Source organism: Triturus cristatus, chromosome 10 (assembly GCF_964204655.1).
Source record: "Triturus cristatus chromosome 10, aTriCri1.1, whole genome shotgun sequence".
Lineage (NCBI taxonomy): Eukaryota > Metazoa > Chordata > Amphibia > Caudata > Salamandridae > Triturus > Triturus cristatus.
The window spans coordinates 413,722,967-413,741,039 of record NC_140593.1 but is presented as its reverse complement, the minus strand read 5'-3'; the positions used below and the strand labels follow the sequence as shown (position 1 = coordinate 413,741,039).

Genomic DNA, 18,073 nt, shown 5'->3' with positions numbered 1-18,073 from the left:
AGACAGTTTAGGATATATCATATCAATGAGCCTACCACTTGTCTGGTTTTATTTTGCTGATTTGTCATCACATAGGTCAGGTGATTATAAGGGGAAGACTTTCATCTATTCAGCCGAAAGCAGTGATCTTCCACGGACTAATTAACAAAGATTATTGCAAAGCAACACAGCACCTTATATTGTTTGGGTTGACAACCCCCACCCCATCTTCCCCTATATAATTGTTTGCCCTTCCTATTTTCCTTGAAAGTCCCTGAAAGATAGTTACTTCTTAGTGCCTGGGTACTCGGTCACATTTAATTGCACAAGTAGTTAAAGTTATATGTTCTCGAATACCCATTTAGTTTTACATTAATGAAAAACGTGTTTATATGGTGCTAAAAGCCAGGATGTTTAACAACTCTAATTGACAGTAAGTACTATCAACTGACATACTGGAGGAAAAGTAGTTTTTCATGTCTGTGGACTGCAGAAGCGGATTCACCATTTTAAGGAAAGTGGCATCCAACTGTGGATTGAATTCACAAAACACACAGAAACTGCTGTGAAAATCCCTGTGTCCCCTTATTCTTTCCACGTTGTGCAAAACAACCTATGCCTTCCTGAATTGAAAAGCAGTAGAGGAAGTTGGGGCCTCCCACAGTTATCCTGGCTGTCTAGAGCCCAATCACAATGATCTAAATACATATAACAATTCTGATTGGATGAAAAGCGGCTAAAAAGATTGGTTAAAACAACCTGTGGTTTTTACCAATCTGAATGGCCAGCATTCAACCATTCAGACTTACTCTATGTTAAGAGTTGGGAAGCCAACACATGAATGGCTTGTCATTGAAGTAAATGAGTATCACTCCAGAGAAACAGATCTGCTCTGTGTGCAAATAAAAAAGGCACAATTTGCCATGTCCACCTTTCGGAGGACAGTGTCGTAAAGAGCAGTATCATACTCGAAAGAGTGAGCAGCTGAATCTGCTTGCCGCAATTGCACCATGTGACCTGGAGATTGCAACACAAATTTCTGTAGTAGTCAAAGTAAGAGCAGACCTGTGGTAGTCTTTAACTATTATAATAGTTGACGATATTTAAATATGATTTAAGCATCATCTGTGTTTGTTTTTTCAGGAGCAGTCGTCCTTCGTGTTGCAAAGTCATGGTTTCGAATTGGATCTTTGGAAATCTTAGCTCATTCTGGAGAATTGGATCTGTTGAGGTAAAAACAGAAAATTCCGAGTCGCAGAGAATCTCAGTCTTTCATCCCCAAACACATTCAAACTAGTAATTTTTGTTTAATTTACTATGAAGATAAATAATTTCACTTCTATAACTTAATCCATTCTAAAACATAAAATAATTACTTTTAGGATAGTGTAACCTTGATTAAAATTCAGAGGCAAGAGAACACGGCCGAAAGAGTTAACGGTAACCATTTAACTAACTTATGGCACAGGGAGTGCCGTACATATGGTTAGTAACAGGATTGTGAGGACAAATTCCCTTATGTCTTGACTTCATTCTGAAACAAAAAATGTGCATGAAGGTCAAAAGAAAGCTATTCTTGTAATCAGTAGAGTGACTGTCACAATATAGAGGTGCCGCATCCCCATGCCATTCTCTAAGTCCACCTATTGCATCGATAGTGCAAAACAATAAGTACGTTTTACACATATGACATCTGTAGTTAATAAATTTGCATATTAACTTTTAACTATATAGCATCGATACATTGAACAAACCCTGATGCATGACTCTCGTTCTTCTGATTGTTTTAGGGTGTCACCTTCTGCATACAGTTTATTCAATCACTGTAACATACTGTTGACAAATCAAAACCATTTCTGTTTAAATATAGTTTGATACTTTCACCATCTATAATTTAACAGTATTGGACAAGCCCCATATGTTTGCTTATGAGGTCCCCATAAAGGTTCAGAAATCATTTGTCTTCCATCTACAGAAAACGTGGAAGTTTTGGTGGGGCTGAAGAACCCCACAAGCAACCAGGCCTAGCTGACTGTAGAAGGCGAGACCACTTTCATCTCTCGCAGAAGGGACAAAACAGCCTGAACATTCCAAGCTAACCTTGGACACATAGTACCAAACAGGTTTTCTATTCTAGAGGACAAATGCATGAGAGATAAAGTGGCAATGGTGGTCACAGTCAAGTTTCTCTCTTTTAGCACACTTCTCGTGATCAGGGAGCGCTTATGCAAGTTCAGTGCTCTTTTCTCAAGGAACCTTGGTAACTACTCAAGGCGAATTAATTACAGGTGAGTTATTGCACAGTTATGTTATGTCTAATATTTGTCTTAGTTTCCTTGCAGCTCACCATTTAAGGGACTCAGCTTAGTAGGTTTGAACCAGTGCTACAGCTTCAATGTTCGGAGTGCCAACTGGTATTACGTTTGTGCCTTGCTGTTAGAAATTGGGTTATTGATTGACTGGGGTGTGAGCCACGGTCAAACAGCAACCACAATCCTAACCAGGGTAAGGCTCAAGCAAACCCCAAATTATCCTGTGCTCAGCCCCCTGGTAGCTTGGCACAGAGCAGTCAAGCTTAACTTAGAGGCAGTGTGTGAAGTATTTGTGCAACACTTCAAATAGTAAAACTGTGAAAACACCACACAAAAAGGATCCCACACAAAGTTAGGAGGCGCACGCTTACTTTAATAAATAAAACTAGACCAAAACGACAAAAATCCAATTAGTAGAACCAGGGATATTCAATTTTAAAGTTTTAGGTCAAAATAGCGCCAAAAAGCACAAAGCGCCAACTGTGGATATCTGGTCCCGCTGAACCTGGACAAAGTCACAAATTCAGGCCAACCACGATGGAGTATGTGCCAGTTACACGGACCCAGGTATGCCCGCTGGACAAAGTACCTTAAATCCTGGTTGTGTAGCGTGTGGATCCATGCCGAAGATGGAGCATGCAGCTGAAGCGATGTGTCGGTTCCAAGATGTGGCGAGGCTGCGGAACGAGGTCCTGTTAGGTCGGTGTCGATGATTCCGTTTACAGGACTTGCGATGTGAAGTCCAGTGTCAGGGATGTTGTGCGCTGCTGGCGATGTGTCAGTTCTGAGGAGCTGCGACGCTGTAATGCGTAGTCCGGCCTTTTGGTCGAGGTTTCTGTTAGCGAGAGATGCAAGAACCTGGGCCGTGGATGCGCCGTCCGGGTGATATGTTGGTTCCGAGGACAGCGGAGGCGATGCAGGTCTTTGTTACATGTCCAATATACGCAGCAGCGATGCATCGTTTTTGCTCAGAGATGCGCTTCTCAGCAGGGGAGATGTGTGGGGTCTACTCGGGATGCGCCGCTCAACAGAGGAGATGCGTCGGTTCTGCTTGAGGATGCGCTGCTCAGCAGAGAAGATGTGTCAGTTCCACTGGCGAGCACCTTAAGCCCACTTTCCAGGGTCCAGGACTGGGGTGTCACCACTTGGCAGGGTAGACTCACAGATAGTATAGTCTAGGTAGAGGTGCACGGTTGATGGAAGTCTGCTATGTCCTAAAGGCATTAGAGCAGGAGACCAGCCAACTAGCCCTTGAAATCAATCTGGGATCAAGCGGTGCAGGGCCAGCCCTTCTCACCCAGGCATGAGTCCAGTAGGGCAGGGCAGCAGTTCTTTAAGCGCAGCAATCCAGCAGAGTGGCAGTCCTTTAGTAGCACAGCAGTCCTTCTTGGTACAGTATCCACAGGTCCAGAAGTGTACTGAAGTGGTGTTGTCCGAGGTTCTCCTTTTATACACAGTGGTGCCTTTGAAGTGAGGAGACGCTTCTAGAGGCCTTCCTTTGAAGTGCGCAGATGCTCTGCTTTCCCTGCCCTGGCTCCATTCTAACTACAGGGAGTATGCAGCCCTTTGTGTGGAGACAGGGCATAGCCTACCAAGTGTAAGTGAGGCTGGGCCCAGCTCCTCCCTCTCATCCTTTCAGTGGTGGCTCATCTAGTCACACCTAAGCTCCCATTGTTTGTGGCTGTCTAGGAGGAATACACAAAGTCCAACCGCCAACTATACCCAGTTATGTGACCAGAGACAAGCTGCAGGCCCCAAATGGATAAGTCAAGAAAATGGCAGCTTACTACAAGTAAAAGAAACATTTGACAATGCACTCCTTTTTATGTATCAAAAGGGTAATCCTAACTTGTCAGTTTAATTGTGTGCGCAAGGGTATCACCTTCTGATCGTCGGTGTGAATCAACTGAATTTGTAGCGCCCTCCCAACCTGGGAATGGCATCCTCTTTACACAGCACGATATATCCCAAACTGGGATTTGTATTTCGGCTAATCTTTTGTTCATTGATTTGATAATTTATCAAAGAACACTCTCAAACTGTAGTTACATTTTCAGAGATTTTAATTTCTCATAGTAATTCATTAAATTCCATCAATAAAAGCATTTTATTCGAACATCCCATTTGGTTCCAACAATAAGTGCATATTATTTAAGCATCCCAATGCATTTCGGGCAGTGCCCTTTTTCAGGGGAGATAGTTTTCTAAGAAGCAATAAACATAGATAAATAAAGTAAAGTACATTGAACATCAAGCACATGATCAGAGTCATTTGTATTGACAATACACAAGTATATGCACATAATTATAAGTATCAAAGCAACCTCCCAAGTGCCTAGATGTAGAAGTTTTTGTTCTATAAAACAAGAATGCATGTCTGTAGCCATGTACATTATGTCTGCTAGTGGGAATCCGAATCGAAGAATGTTTCAGACCCGTTTAGCTTACAAAAACATTTGAATGAACAGCAACATTAGCTTTGTTAGTGAACTCAACTGGTGTCTACAAGCATGTGAGTGCATTGGTCTAATCAGCACCGGTAAGCCCATTGAAAAAATGTGTTTAACAGGGATTTCTCCTCTACGTGCTCAGCCCCAATAAGTGCACCAAAAAACGCAATGGAAAAAGAACAGAATACGCAGATCGCATGTGCGCTTCTGTGCATGGTTCTGTGATAAGCAATGGTTCTTACAATACTATAGCTCAAATCTATAATCACATTTATCAAAGTGCTCAACCTTTAAAAATGTTTGCGCTGCGTATTTCAAGTGAAACCCAATAACGAATCGCAGTGCGTGAATGTAACGAGGCTCATAGAAAAGGTGCATGGGTGCTTCACAGTGCGAATGGGTAATCTGAATCGATAAGTTCATAAAAATGCCAAGAGTCACAATTCATAAGTTTAATACATTTTTTCAACCAGGCGAACCGGTGCTGATTAGACCAATGCACATTCTTGTAATGCTGATCAATCTATTCTGTTCTTTCTATTGATTATTGGTGCGCACGTATTTCACAGAAGAATCATAATGCTTCAATCAGGCGCGCAACACCCATTGGGCTCACTGGGTTTCAGCCCCCCGTCATGTGTGTCAGCCCGGCTGAGACAGCCTCGCGGGCTGGTGTCCGTCTAATTGCAGCCGCACCCGAGTACTTCACACGTCTTTAAAAGACCATTGTGGATGTAAAGCTTTTGAATTTGTAACGCTGGCCTTCATAACAGCCTCTAAACCTGGAAAGGGAGTAAATACAATTAATCGCTTCCCCTAAGCCAATGATCTTTCTTTCACTTTCTTTCACTACAGCAGTCAGTACTGTCGGTGCACAATGCATTTTTCCATTTGTATATAAGTGTGATTTCTATCGAATAGGTACAGTATCTCCTTCATTGAACGTGACATAGGTCCACCCTGATGTACCCGCAATTATATGGATCACCAGGTTTGTGGGGTTAACACGCGTGAAATGTTTTGAAGCTAACATGTCAGCTTGTAATGAACATAGAATTTATGTATGTTCAGCTGTCCAAAATGAATTTGAAAAGTCTGAACGAATCAAGTCGTAGAATGATTTTACCCATTCTGCAGAATCTGGTAAATAAGCTCTGCCAAAATTTAGGAAACCCAATATTGATTGGAGTTTTTTCAAAGTGTTCGGTGTTTGTAAAAGTGCACATTTCTCTAGGAAATGTGTTGCAAGGCTTCTACCTTCCACTTGAATCCCAAGAACAGGACAATGAGATAATCAATTTTAGTTTTAAAACAATTAAATTCGTAGCCCATGAGAGCAAATACCAAAACGATGCGATCTACTCTAGCCAAGTGAATTGATAGGTCATCATCCGTCAAGTATATGTCATCGACATAGGACAATGCCTAGTTGTCAACATCTTGTAAAAGTTCTGTTACCCGGGCTGTAAACAGCCCGGTGCTATTCTTATACCCCTGGGGCAAATGACAGAAGTGTTTTTGAGAACCTAGGGTGCTCAATGCGGTCAAAGACCTGCTTCCAGATGCTATATTTTGCCTGTAAAACCCATTTGAAATATCTAATGCGGTTTTAGATTTGTATGCACTGTATTAGTGCCACGTTATGCACGTTCTGTACCGCCCATATGCGTGTAGCAGTGTTCAAGTGTCTGTAATCTTAGACTAGATGATATGAATGGTCTGGTTTCATTACTGGAAACAAAGGATCATTCATAGGGGTGGTGCAACTTTCTATTACACCTTGGTATTCAAGTTGTGTATTTCCCTAACTTGTTTTTAGCCTCATGTTTAATAGGGCATTGTCTTTGTGGGTGTGGGGTGGACCTCACAGGTATGATGTGCTAAGGGGATCTGTCATCCCAACTCACATGGTTGTGGTATAATGCCAGAGCTTGCACTAAGGCCTACCCTTGGCATATGAAGATTTAACTGCATCTGGAACGAGGTCGGAAAAGGCAGGTAAAATTACGTTTTCACCTTTTGGGCAATCCATACCAAACTCCAGTGGCCAATCCTTTTCAGCTGAGAAAATTTCATAGCTGAGAACATTTATGGTACTTGGTATATCCTCCTCCATTTTGAGTTGCAATTCATATAAATGACATGGGACACTCAGTCTCCTGTCTGGTGTTTCCACCTAGATGTAGCCACTCATTACTACTGCTACAAGACAATAAGATTTCAGGCTGAACTATTGTGACTTCTGCCGCGCTGTCCAGCTTTGTCAGAGCCCCAGAAAGAGAAAACTTCAGAGATGGTGGGAGGCTTTAGGCTTGAAGTGATGGTCAGTGGCTTCAGGAGAATAATCCCATGAGGAAAGAGGAGGTTGTCAACCACTGTAGCAAAATAAAAGTTGGAAGACCAATGCTGATGCTGAAAAAAAGGCAAAAGGTAATGAGACTTGTCAAAAAATCTTCCAGAAGTGTGGAACGTGATGAAGAAACTACTCGAATCGTTGCAGCGCAAGGAGTAGTTGCATCATCTACTTTTTGTAGGCTGGAGGCAGAAATGAATTCCAAACCAAGAGCCCTCCATGTAGGATTGGTAAATATCCTAGTATGTGTTAAGCTGTGGCAGCCATGTCGGATTGGGAAATACATCTTTTCTCAGAAATTCTTGCTGAGGAACTCTGGGAAGGATCCAGATGGGGCACGGAGGACACTGTGCATGTTTCACAGTAGAGACCCCCTCCCTACGAAAAGAGAACCAGTGTGCAGGACTGTACAGGCGTAAGTAAGGGGGAGAAGGACGGCAGGGCGTCGTCATAAACGCTGGCTACCCCAAAGGCACGTAAAACGGGCTCATAAGGTCATTGCGTCCTCGTGGCACTATACTTAATAAGACCCTGAGTATCAAAAACAATGAACTTTAAATAAAATGAAGCCCTTGGATCTCGATTTGTTTTTGAATACACCATATTTTTCATTAACCCTTCATGTTTTACAATATCATCTCATTCGTTATGAATAATATTTCTACAATATTTTACATTACTCATATCAATGGAATATTGTTACATTTTATGAACACCTATTTGACTACCTCAGCGCTTTGAGTACGTTTTTGTTGTCTTTCACTTTTTTCAGTTCTTAATGATTTACTTTTTGCATGCTCCATTTAATTCTGCTTGTGGAAATAACAATTAAATAATCATAATATTTTATATTATTTTATTTTAGAAAACTTTTGGACTTTGTGATTGAGGAACATTTTCCATTAATAGACATTCAAGATGCAAATAAATATCTGGTAAGGTTTGATTTCTGACTAATCTTCTATTTTTATGTTTTCACTGATGAACTTCCGTCTCTGAAGAGCCTGATTAATATTCTGTACAAAACGTAATATCATGGACCAGAGATGGGTTGGGACAAATACAGTCTGGTCTCTACCTATCAAATCTAGCCCTAGTTTTCAACCAGTTTAATTTTACAATCTAATGAAATACATCATGTCTTCTATTGTAATGTACTGTACTATACTGTACTATTTTTACAGATATATTATCTACTGGCGGTCGCCAGTAGATAGTTATAGTTAGGACCGTGGAAATCTGAAAATTCTATTTTGAATAACTATGGCGCCGGTTGACGAATCCTCGCGAATTTTTCAAAATAGGTGGGGCGCTCCGCTCCGCTCCTACCCTGAAAGTCTCGGGGTGATTAGCCAAGCGGGGGCCGAGAAAAAAGGGGGGTCCCAAAACGCGTTTTCCCCATGCATTTTTCCATAGGGACTTTTAGTCCAAGGTACAGCCCGAACGGCTGAACAGAATTATTTGAAATTTGGCAAAGAGAAAGTCCTCAGGTCAGGGATGTGCATTTTGAATATCTGGAGTCAATCTGTTCAGTAGTTCCTGAGAAAATTTCAGTTAAAAGTACATATATATCTATAGGCGCGCACCGTGCGCGTACGGTAAGCATACCGTACGCGCACGCTGCCGTGCGCGAGCGTAATTCTGATTGGTGGTTACATGACAGTAAACATTCCAGTCGGTCGAAATCAGGAAGTGTCGGCCGCCATTTTGTCTCTCGCAGTCTGAGGCAGTGAAAAACAAAGGTGGAGAATGTGAAAAGGGGGCAGGGTGGAGAGTTCCTGACCCCCTAGCCTTTGTCAGGGGGTCACTGAAGGACCCCCAAGGATGAAAAAAACTTTTTTTTTTGTTCGAAAAAGCGCGGGTTGCGCGCACGGCACGCACAACGCCTCGTGGGTGCTCTGTGCGCGAAGCGCACCGAGCGCCCACAGCGCGCACGGTGCGCGCACCGTGAAGAACCTGAAAAAAAAATATTAATAAATACATAACTTAGCATTTAAAAAACCGTACAAATTCACTTAAAAAAACATAGGTTTCACACACGTTATAGTTAGGAATTAGCATTTAAAAAACCTTGCAAATTCACTTAAAAAACCATAGGTTTCACACTATAACTCACGCGACCGCAATCCTCTGCTGATGACGTCAGATATTACATCACTGTATTTAGACACCTATTTACCCATGTCTTCTTCCATTAATCTTTAGCTATACATATATTACAAATATTTATTTTTCAGAAAGACACATATTTAATCAGTGATGTAATATCTGACGTCATCAGCAGAGGATTGCGGTCGCCTGAGTTATAGTTGCCTGCACTAACTATAACGGGGGAATTTCATTGGTTTTTTACGAGGGAAATGTCCAGCTAACTATAACATGTGTGAAACCTATGGTTTTTTAAGTGAATATATATATATATATATATATATTACCTACTGGCGGTCGCCAGTAGGTAGTTTTAGTTAGGACCACGTTTCCATAGGAAAACCTCAACATTCTATTTTGAATAACTTTGGCGCCGGTCGACGAATCCTCGCGAATTTCTCAAAATAGGTGGGGCGCTACGCTCCGCTCCTACCCTGAAAGTCTCGGGGGGATTCGTCAAGCGGGGGCTGAGATAAAAGGGGGGTCCCAAAACGCGTTTTTCCCATGCATTTTTCCATAGGACCTTTAGACAGGGCTACAGCCCGAACGGCTGAACAGAATTACTAGAAATTTGGCAGAGAGGTAGTCCTCAGGTCAAGGAAGTGCCTTTTGTAGGTTTGGTGTAAATCTGTTCAGTAGATTCTGAGAAAATAGCCTTTAAATCAATATATATATCTGAGCCCGCTTACGGTACGCTTACCGTACGCTTACGGTAAGCGTACGGCGGCGTGCGCGAGCGCGATTCTGATTGGCTGTTAGATCTTAGTAAACATTCGAATCGGTCGAAACCAGGAAGCGGCGGCCGCCATTTTGTGTATTTCACTCTGAAAAAAAAGAGTGAAAACAAGGAAAGGGGGCAATGAGGAGAGTTACAGACCCCCTAACATTTGTAAGGGGGTCAAAGAAGGACAGAAAAGTACAAAAAAAACATTTATTGATTTAAAAAAAAATCACGGGGTACGCGTACGGTAAGCTTACGGTAAGCGTACGGTAAAAAAAAAAAAAAATAGATAAATGAAAAGCAGATTTAAGAGTTTAGAAATTAGGGAGCTCTAAAAAGAGCTGTTGTGTTTATGAAGTCATTTTTTTAGTGGTACCTACAAGTAAGTACCGATGCAGAGTCTAAGGTTCAAGAGGAAGACTCTGTTCCCTTCATCATTGAAGTGCACACCATCTCCTCTATAAATGTCTTGCATGTCGTAACGCAAGTTGTTGTGGTAAATGGCACCCATACCATAGTCACGGAGGAAAGCAGAAACAGATTTGTTGACGTGCTTTCTTGCTTTGTCAATCTGTGGACAGAAATGATTGGACCAGTTCCATTTTTGCCTTTGGCATATGTTGGAAAACACAAAGGCAGTTTTAGGGAAAAGTGTAAACAGTTGTGCAAAGGTGTCCTTCATAAGCATTTCCAGACCTACCCCAGTCAAAGTGCCTAGGTCATTGCCACCACAGTGCACTATTATGAGGTCAGGGTGTTGGATTTGAATGAAGGATTTCACCAATGGCATCAATTGGTGCCACTTTAACCCTCTCTGACCAATCCATTTAATGTCTACATTTGGCAAAGCAAGGTCTCTCACCATATCTGTTTTCTCTGCAAACTTTTCACTCCAGAAGACATAGCTGTGCCCTACAATCCACACTGTGAACATCTTCAAAGGAGAACTGGATGCACTCAGGAGGTGTCTTTCAGTAGAATGGCAATAAGAAAAGAAAGACAGTTTGGAAATGGAGGCATACATATTTTTTTAAAACAAAAAGAACTGATTGGCTGTTTCATACCATTCTAGAATAAAAACTAGGCTGTATGTGAAAATTAATAGAAGCATGTTTTGTATTGGTACAAAAAAATGTGTAACCAAAGAACAGTACTATGGATTTGCTGTAAGGTTTGAAAAGTCAAGCACTCTTGCTCTGTGGAATTGAAACATTGTTTGTCGAACTTCTGACCTAACTGCACACAGCAGTGTTCCATGAGCTGTTGCTATGGTAGCAGGCAGAAGTCAAGTTGGGGGAAGGGTACTAGGCAGAAGTCAAGTTGGGGGCAGGGTACTTTTGGAAAAGGGTTGGTTTTCAACCAATAGAAATGTGTGAATACATGTGAAAAAAAGGGGGAAGCACTGAGATTTGAAACTTACATGTATATGTGTGGAAAAATAGAGGGAAAGTTTGCCATTATCTGGTTCTGCTGAGAGGAGAGAGGTGAACAGAACAGAGATCCTGGCTCTGATAATCTGCTGTTTGAGTGTCACATTTCTTTCACAACTAACTAATTTTAAAGGTGAGTTTACATTTTGAGAGGGGATGTATGTGGTAACTTAAGAAATGAATAATAGAAATGGGAATTGTTTTTGTTGTAGTTACACATGGTGGTTTCATAATGTGTCAGTGTGTAAAAGTGATTTACACTTGCCCCGAAAAAAAAAAAGAGCAGTAAGTGTGCTTTCAAATTGGCAAAGAAATTTCGTTTTGGCACTAATGTGAAAACATGACTCTGTGTGCATAGAAGAATTATAGGCAGAGATTTATTGCGTCTTGCTCTGGTGATTTCACAGTTGCATTAGATGGAAAGGGGGAGCGAATTTTTGGGGGAAGAAGCAGAGGCTTAGCACACACCCATGTCCTTGCCGTGTATAGTCATGCACAGTATTTACAAGCGAGTGGGGTTTTCAGGTTTAAGTCTGTAATGCAAATACATTCAGCATCACTAAGGCTGGTTGCCCTTGGTGGAGTGTAGGCAGTCACAGAGAATGCACATGGTGGTGGTCTAAAAAAAAAACAGCTTGGACACGTGCAATTAAATAAATCAAAAATAGTGGTTTCATAATGTGTCAGTCTGTAAAAGTGATTTCAAATTGTAAAAAGAGATTTTCACTTGGCCCGAAAAAAAAAAGAGCAGTAAGTGTGCTTTCAAATTGGCAAAGAAATTTCGTTGTGGGACTAATGTGAAAACATGACTCTGTGTGCATAGAAGAATTATAGGCAGAGATTTATTGCGTCTTGCTCTGGTGATTTCACAGTTGCATTAGATGGAAAGGGGGAGCGAATTATTGGGGGAAGAAGCAGAGGCTTAGCACACACCCATGTCCTTGCCGTGTATAGTCATGCACAGTATTTACAAGCCAGTGGGGTTTTCAGGTTTAAGTCTGTAATGCAAATACATTCAGCATCACTAAGGCTGGTTGCCCTTGCTGGAGTGTAGGCAGTCACAGAGAATGCACATGGTGTTGGTCTGAAAAAAAAACAGCTTGGACACGTCCAATTAAATAAATCAAAAATAGTGGTTTCATAATGTGTCAGTCTGTAAAAGTGATTTCAAATTGTAAAAAGAGATTTTCACTTGGCCCGAAAAAAAAAGAGCAGTAAGTGTGCTTTCAAATTGGTAAAGAAATTTCGTTTTGGCACTAATGTGAAAACATGACTCTGTTTGCATAGAAGAATTATAGGCAGAGATTTATTGCGTCTTGCTCTGGTGATTTCACAGTTGCATTAGATGGAAAGGGGGAGCGAATTATTGGGGGAAGAAGCAGAGGCTTAGCACACACCCATGTCCTTGCCGTGTATAGTCATGCACAGTATTTACAAGCCAGTGGGGTTTTCAGGTTTAAGTCTGTAATGCAAATACATTCAGCATCACTAAGGCTGGTTGCCCTTGCTGGAGTGTAGGCAGTCACAGAGAATGCACATGGTGGTGGTCTGAAAAAAAAAACAGCTTGGACACGTGCAATTAAATAAATCAAAAATAGTGGTTTCGTAATGTGTCAGTCTGTAAAAGTGATTTCAAATTGTAAAAAGAGATTTTCACTTGGCCCGAAAAAAAAAGAGCAGTAAGTGTGCTTTCAAATTGGCAAAGAAATTTCGTTTTGGCACTAATGTGAAAACATGACTCTGTGTGCATAGAAGAATTATAGGCAGAGATTTATTGCGTCTTGCTCTGGTGATTTCACAGTTGCATTAGATGGAAAGGGGGAGCGAATTTTTTGGGGAAGAAGCAGAGGCTTAGCACACACCCATGTCCTTGCCGTGTATAGTCATGCACAGTATTTACAAGCCAGTGGGGTTTTCAGGTTTAAGTCTGTAATGCAAATACATTCAGCATCACTAAGGCTGAATGCAATTGCTTTCACAATTAATAGTGAAATGCAATTTATTCTGAAAACAGCAAAAATAAGGCAAAAATATTTTTTGGTAAAAAATGTAAATATGTGTACTGTATTATTAAATGGTTTAAAAATATTAATACTTTTTTCTTTATTTTCAGATCGATATAGAAAATTTTCGGAAACTACAACCATTTTAAAAACTATTTTTTAAAAAAACAAATGAATAAATATTTTTTTGAGTGAGTATGGTAAGTCAATAATAAAAATTGTAGTCTCTCAAGGACTTTATAATGTGATAAATGATTTTTAGTGTTTTTTTTAAAAAAATAAAAAAAAGGTACGCTTACCGTACGCGTACGGTAAAAAAAAAAAAAAAAAAGTTTTTAAAAACAAGTAAAAAAAAGATGGAAGATAAGGTTGGCTCTTAAAAGAACCGTTGTGTTCATGCAGGGACAGAGGAAAGGAAGCATGGGAAAATCATTCAAAGCTACAAATGTGCTGATCTATTTTGTTGTTCACTAGGGAAACACTGGTCTCCCTATGACAAATTAGACCTTTACAAAATGTGCAATGAATGTCAACCTTCCGAAATCGAAGGTTCATTTCCAGAGGGCCAGCAAAAGGAGATTCTCCCCCCACAGATGAAGGGCTCACCTGACCTGCAGAAGAAGGAGTAAGCCCTGCAGGTGATGGTCCAGGCTGAGCTGCTGTGGATGTATTGGCTCGTCTTTCTGAAGAGTTACCTCCAAAAAGATGACCATGTGTCCTTCTGTGTACATCCTGGAGGTGTCTCTTCATGGTGTGATTCCCAAAGGAATACTTCCTGTTAGGATTACCTCTAGAAAGTACACGCTTACACAGCTTGCAAGTAACTAAGGGTGCATTCACCTTTTGCTGGCCTTCTGGAAAAGTAAAATAATCCCAAACATAAGAAGGCTTTACTTTCCTCGCTCTCTGCCTCAAGACAGTGCTGCTGGTGCTAGCCTCACTCTCAGAAGAGCTCTGCTGTTCTGCCATCGTATCCCAAAGACAAACCAGCTCCTTCTCCCAAGGGATCACAAGCAGAAATGAGGGGAATGGGTGTGGTGTAGGAGAGTTCTAGAACTGAAAGTACTTTCAACCAATCAAAAGTTGTGTTTCATGATCACATGACCTACCGTACGCTTACGGTGCGCTTACGGTGCGCTTACGGTACGCTTACGGCAAAAAGTACGCGTGCGCGTAAAAAAGACACGCGCTTCCGCGCATGCGCATAACAGTCACTCCCCGGCACTTCCGCGTAACGTGCGCGTGTGGCGTAAGCGCGCACGCGTCCCACGCGCAGTACGCGCGGCTACGCAAATTGCGTAACTATACGCAAGCAGCGTAGATAGATTACGGACGTTGCGTAAACCGTACGCTTACCGTGAGCTTACGGTACGCGTACTAAAAAAAAAAAAATTAAAAAAAAAAAAAATCTGGTAATAAATTTTACATGTTTATTTTAAAAAATATATTAAAAAAAAATATTTAAGGATTTTAAAAATTTAAGCATAGTCTTTATAAAATGAAAGAAAATTAAATTAAAAATATGTTTGAAAAAAATGAAGAATAAAAAAAAAAATTAGCATTTAAAAAACCTTGCAAATTCAATGAAAAAACCATGGGTTACACACACGTTATAGTAAGGAATTAGCATTTAAAAAACCTTGCAAATTCACTGAAAAAACCATGGGTTTCACACACGTTATAGTTAGGAATTAGCATTTAAAAAACCTTAGAAATTCACTGAAAAAACCATAGGTTTCACACACGTTATAGTTAGGAATTAGCATTTAAAAAACCTTAGAAATTCAGTGAAAAAACCATAGGTTTCACACATGTTATAGTTAGCTGGACATTTTACTCGTAAAAAACCAATGAAATTGCCCCGTTATAGTTAGTTCAGCTAACTATAACTCGCGCGCCCGCAATGCACTGCTGATGACGTCACATATTACATCACTCATGACATGGTCAGTGACATCACTCATGACATCACTGATGACATCTCAAATGACATCACTGATGACATCACTGATGACATCATCCTTGTGATAGAGTGGCAGACCTCCTCTCACCTTAATATAAGCTTTGATACACACATTCAAAAATAGAGACTAAAATTTTCAAAACAATGGACATACCAATACCAGTTACAACAACCTCTTCAGTAATTCTAAGATCAACATACACATCCACTCATTCACCAACAGTCCTATACAGTCACTCATACATGTACTCACTCATCATATGTACTCATACACCTATACATCCTGTTACATAATGCCACTCATCCATAGAGTTACTCACACACATAGTCACTCATGCTAATAAAGAATCAAACATACATTCACCTGTATATACAGTTATACACACACCACCACACTTACTTCTACGGAAACTTACACATACTTAGTCTTTTAAACAATCACTTATAGAAACACATACTTATTCATACAGGAACTCTTTCAATCTCTCCCTCTCACATATACTCACATATATACACCAATAGTCACATATACTAGTTTAAAACATATGTAGTTACTCATAAAGACACTATTCAGACAGTCATTCACTCACTAACACACCAATACACACACGCATCCACCCATGCAGTCCTGCACACATGCTCTGTTCAACACATACAAACAGTGAGTCACTCATTCATGCACCTATGCACTACGTCATACCCCCCACCGAACCATGCAGACACTCAGACTAATACTCAAAAAAACCAACTAATAACCTATATAGCCACCCATGTAGCTACTCACCAACCCATGCAGCCACTTATACACAAAGTGAAAAAATGATACAGATATTTACATATTTAAATATTACTCACTAAGCCATGTATTCACCATGATACACTTAATCAGTCAGTTACACAATCAATTTTTCAAAAAGAAATCATCCATTTAGACAGTAATATACCCATTTATTCTTCTATCAACCTTGAGATATACATATATAAAACATATTTAATTTTCAGAAAAACACACATTCACTGGATGATGTCATCAGTGATGTCATCAGTGATGTCATTTGAGATGTCATCAGTGATGTCATGAGTGATGTCACTGACCATGTCATGAGTGATGTAATATGTGACGTCATCAGCAGTGCATTGCGGGCGCGCGAGTTATAGTTAGCTGAACTAACTATAACGGGGCAATTTCATTGGTTTTTTACGAGTAAAATGTCCAGCTAACTATAACATGTGTGAAACCTATGGTTTTTTCACTGAATTTCTAAGGTTTTTTAAATGCTAATTCCTAACTATAACGTGTGTGAAACCTATGGTTTTTTCAGTGAATATATATATATATATATTCACATAAAAAACCATAGGTTTCGGGAGGAGGAGCCTAGCGCGCATCCAAGATGGTCGCGTGAGCACAGGGCTCCCCGGACCCTCGCTGCTCCTCGGAATTTATCCTGATGTTATCCTGACTTGGCTGACGGAATCTGGAAGGCGAATTCTGGCTGAACGTTGACCTTCTTTCAGAAACCGAATCGGACCTGGGAATCCTGATCTGCGGTGGTTGGAACTTTCGAGGCCCAATCGATGGCTGTGCCCGGTGCGAGGGTGACCTGTGGAGCCGGGGTGTAATTGAACAACAGCGGCAGCGGATCTGTGCCAGTGGCCACTCCATTACTTTCGGTTTCACTTTTGGATCCCTGAGGGGCTGGAGATCGTAACTGATTGGAGCGGCTGGGTGTTTATCTCTGCTGGATGCCCTTGTCTCCGCTTGCCGCCAGTGTGCCCGTTGACTTTGGCTTCCTCGCCCGGCCGCATCACGGTATCTGGTGCGGCTTCTGACTGAGTGGCCGGTGCCCCCTTGACGCTGGGCCGGTGGTCCCCGTTGATGAGCGTGGTTCTCATGGGTAGCAGGGGGGGCCCCGAGGGGCGTAAGACTAAGACATCCCTCTGCGGGGGTCCGGTCCAGACGAACAACATGGACCGCTATACTCAAGGTCGAGGGTCCCCTGGAGCGGCTGGAGCCCCCTCGGACGAAGCTGGTGGTGGCCCGTCCACGCCCTCGGATCCGTCCCTGCAGGACATTATGGGCGCCATTAACGCCATCAAGGAGACTATTGCTACGCAATACGAGGCCTTGGCCCGTAAAATCGACAAGGTGGCTATTGATGTCGCACTGATTCGGGCGGATCTCTCCAAGACCAACGAGAGGGTTCAATCGCTTGACGTGCGGACGTCCACCCTGGTGGCGGATGTGTCGGACCAGCGGGCCACTCTCGGCGACCTCAGGTCGGTCAACGATCTGATGGCCCGGCGGCTGGAGGACTTTGAGGGACGGGCCCGCCGCAATAACATCCGCGTCATAGGCGTCCCGGAGACCTCCGACAACCATCCGGTGGATCTCTTGGTGGAGGAGCTCATCCTCAAGCATCTTGCCCCCGCCGGCCTAAGTAAGTTCTTTGCCGTGGAGCGGGCCCATCGAGTTCCGGGCGGTCGGCCGCGGCCGGGGGCCCCCCCGAGGCCCATTGTTGCCAAACTTTTCTACTACAGAGACCGAGATGTGATTTTGCAGGCCTCGCGGGCCCATGGCCCGGTTCGCCATGAGAATGCGTCTATTAACTTTTTCCCGGACTTCACCCAACTTGTCCAGAAACAAAGGATGGGCTTCCAGGGGGTAAAGCGTCGCCTCCGCGACCTGGGTCTCAAGTACTCCATGCTTTTTC

At 42.0% G+C, this 18,073-nt stretch overlaps 1 protein-coding gene across 1 annotated transcript in view; it reads left to right on the top strand.

Moving 5' to 3' along the window:
* Window positions 1-18,073, top strand: part of LOC146789534 (uncharacterized) — a 317,842-nt gene that overhangs the window by 79,256 nt on the left and 220,513 nt on the right. The window contains exons 8-9 of the mRNA XM_085631700.1: window positions 1,123-1,210; window positions 7,960-8,029. Coding sequence (XP_085487826.1) covers window positions 1,123-1,210; window positions 7,960-8,029 — 158 coding nt within the window. The remainder of the gene's footprint in view (window positions 1-1,122; window positions 1,211-7,959; window positions 8,030-18,073) is intronic.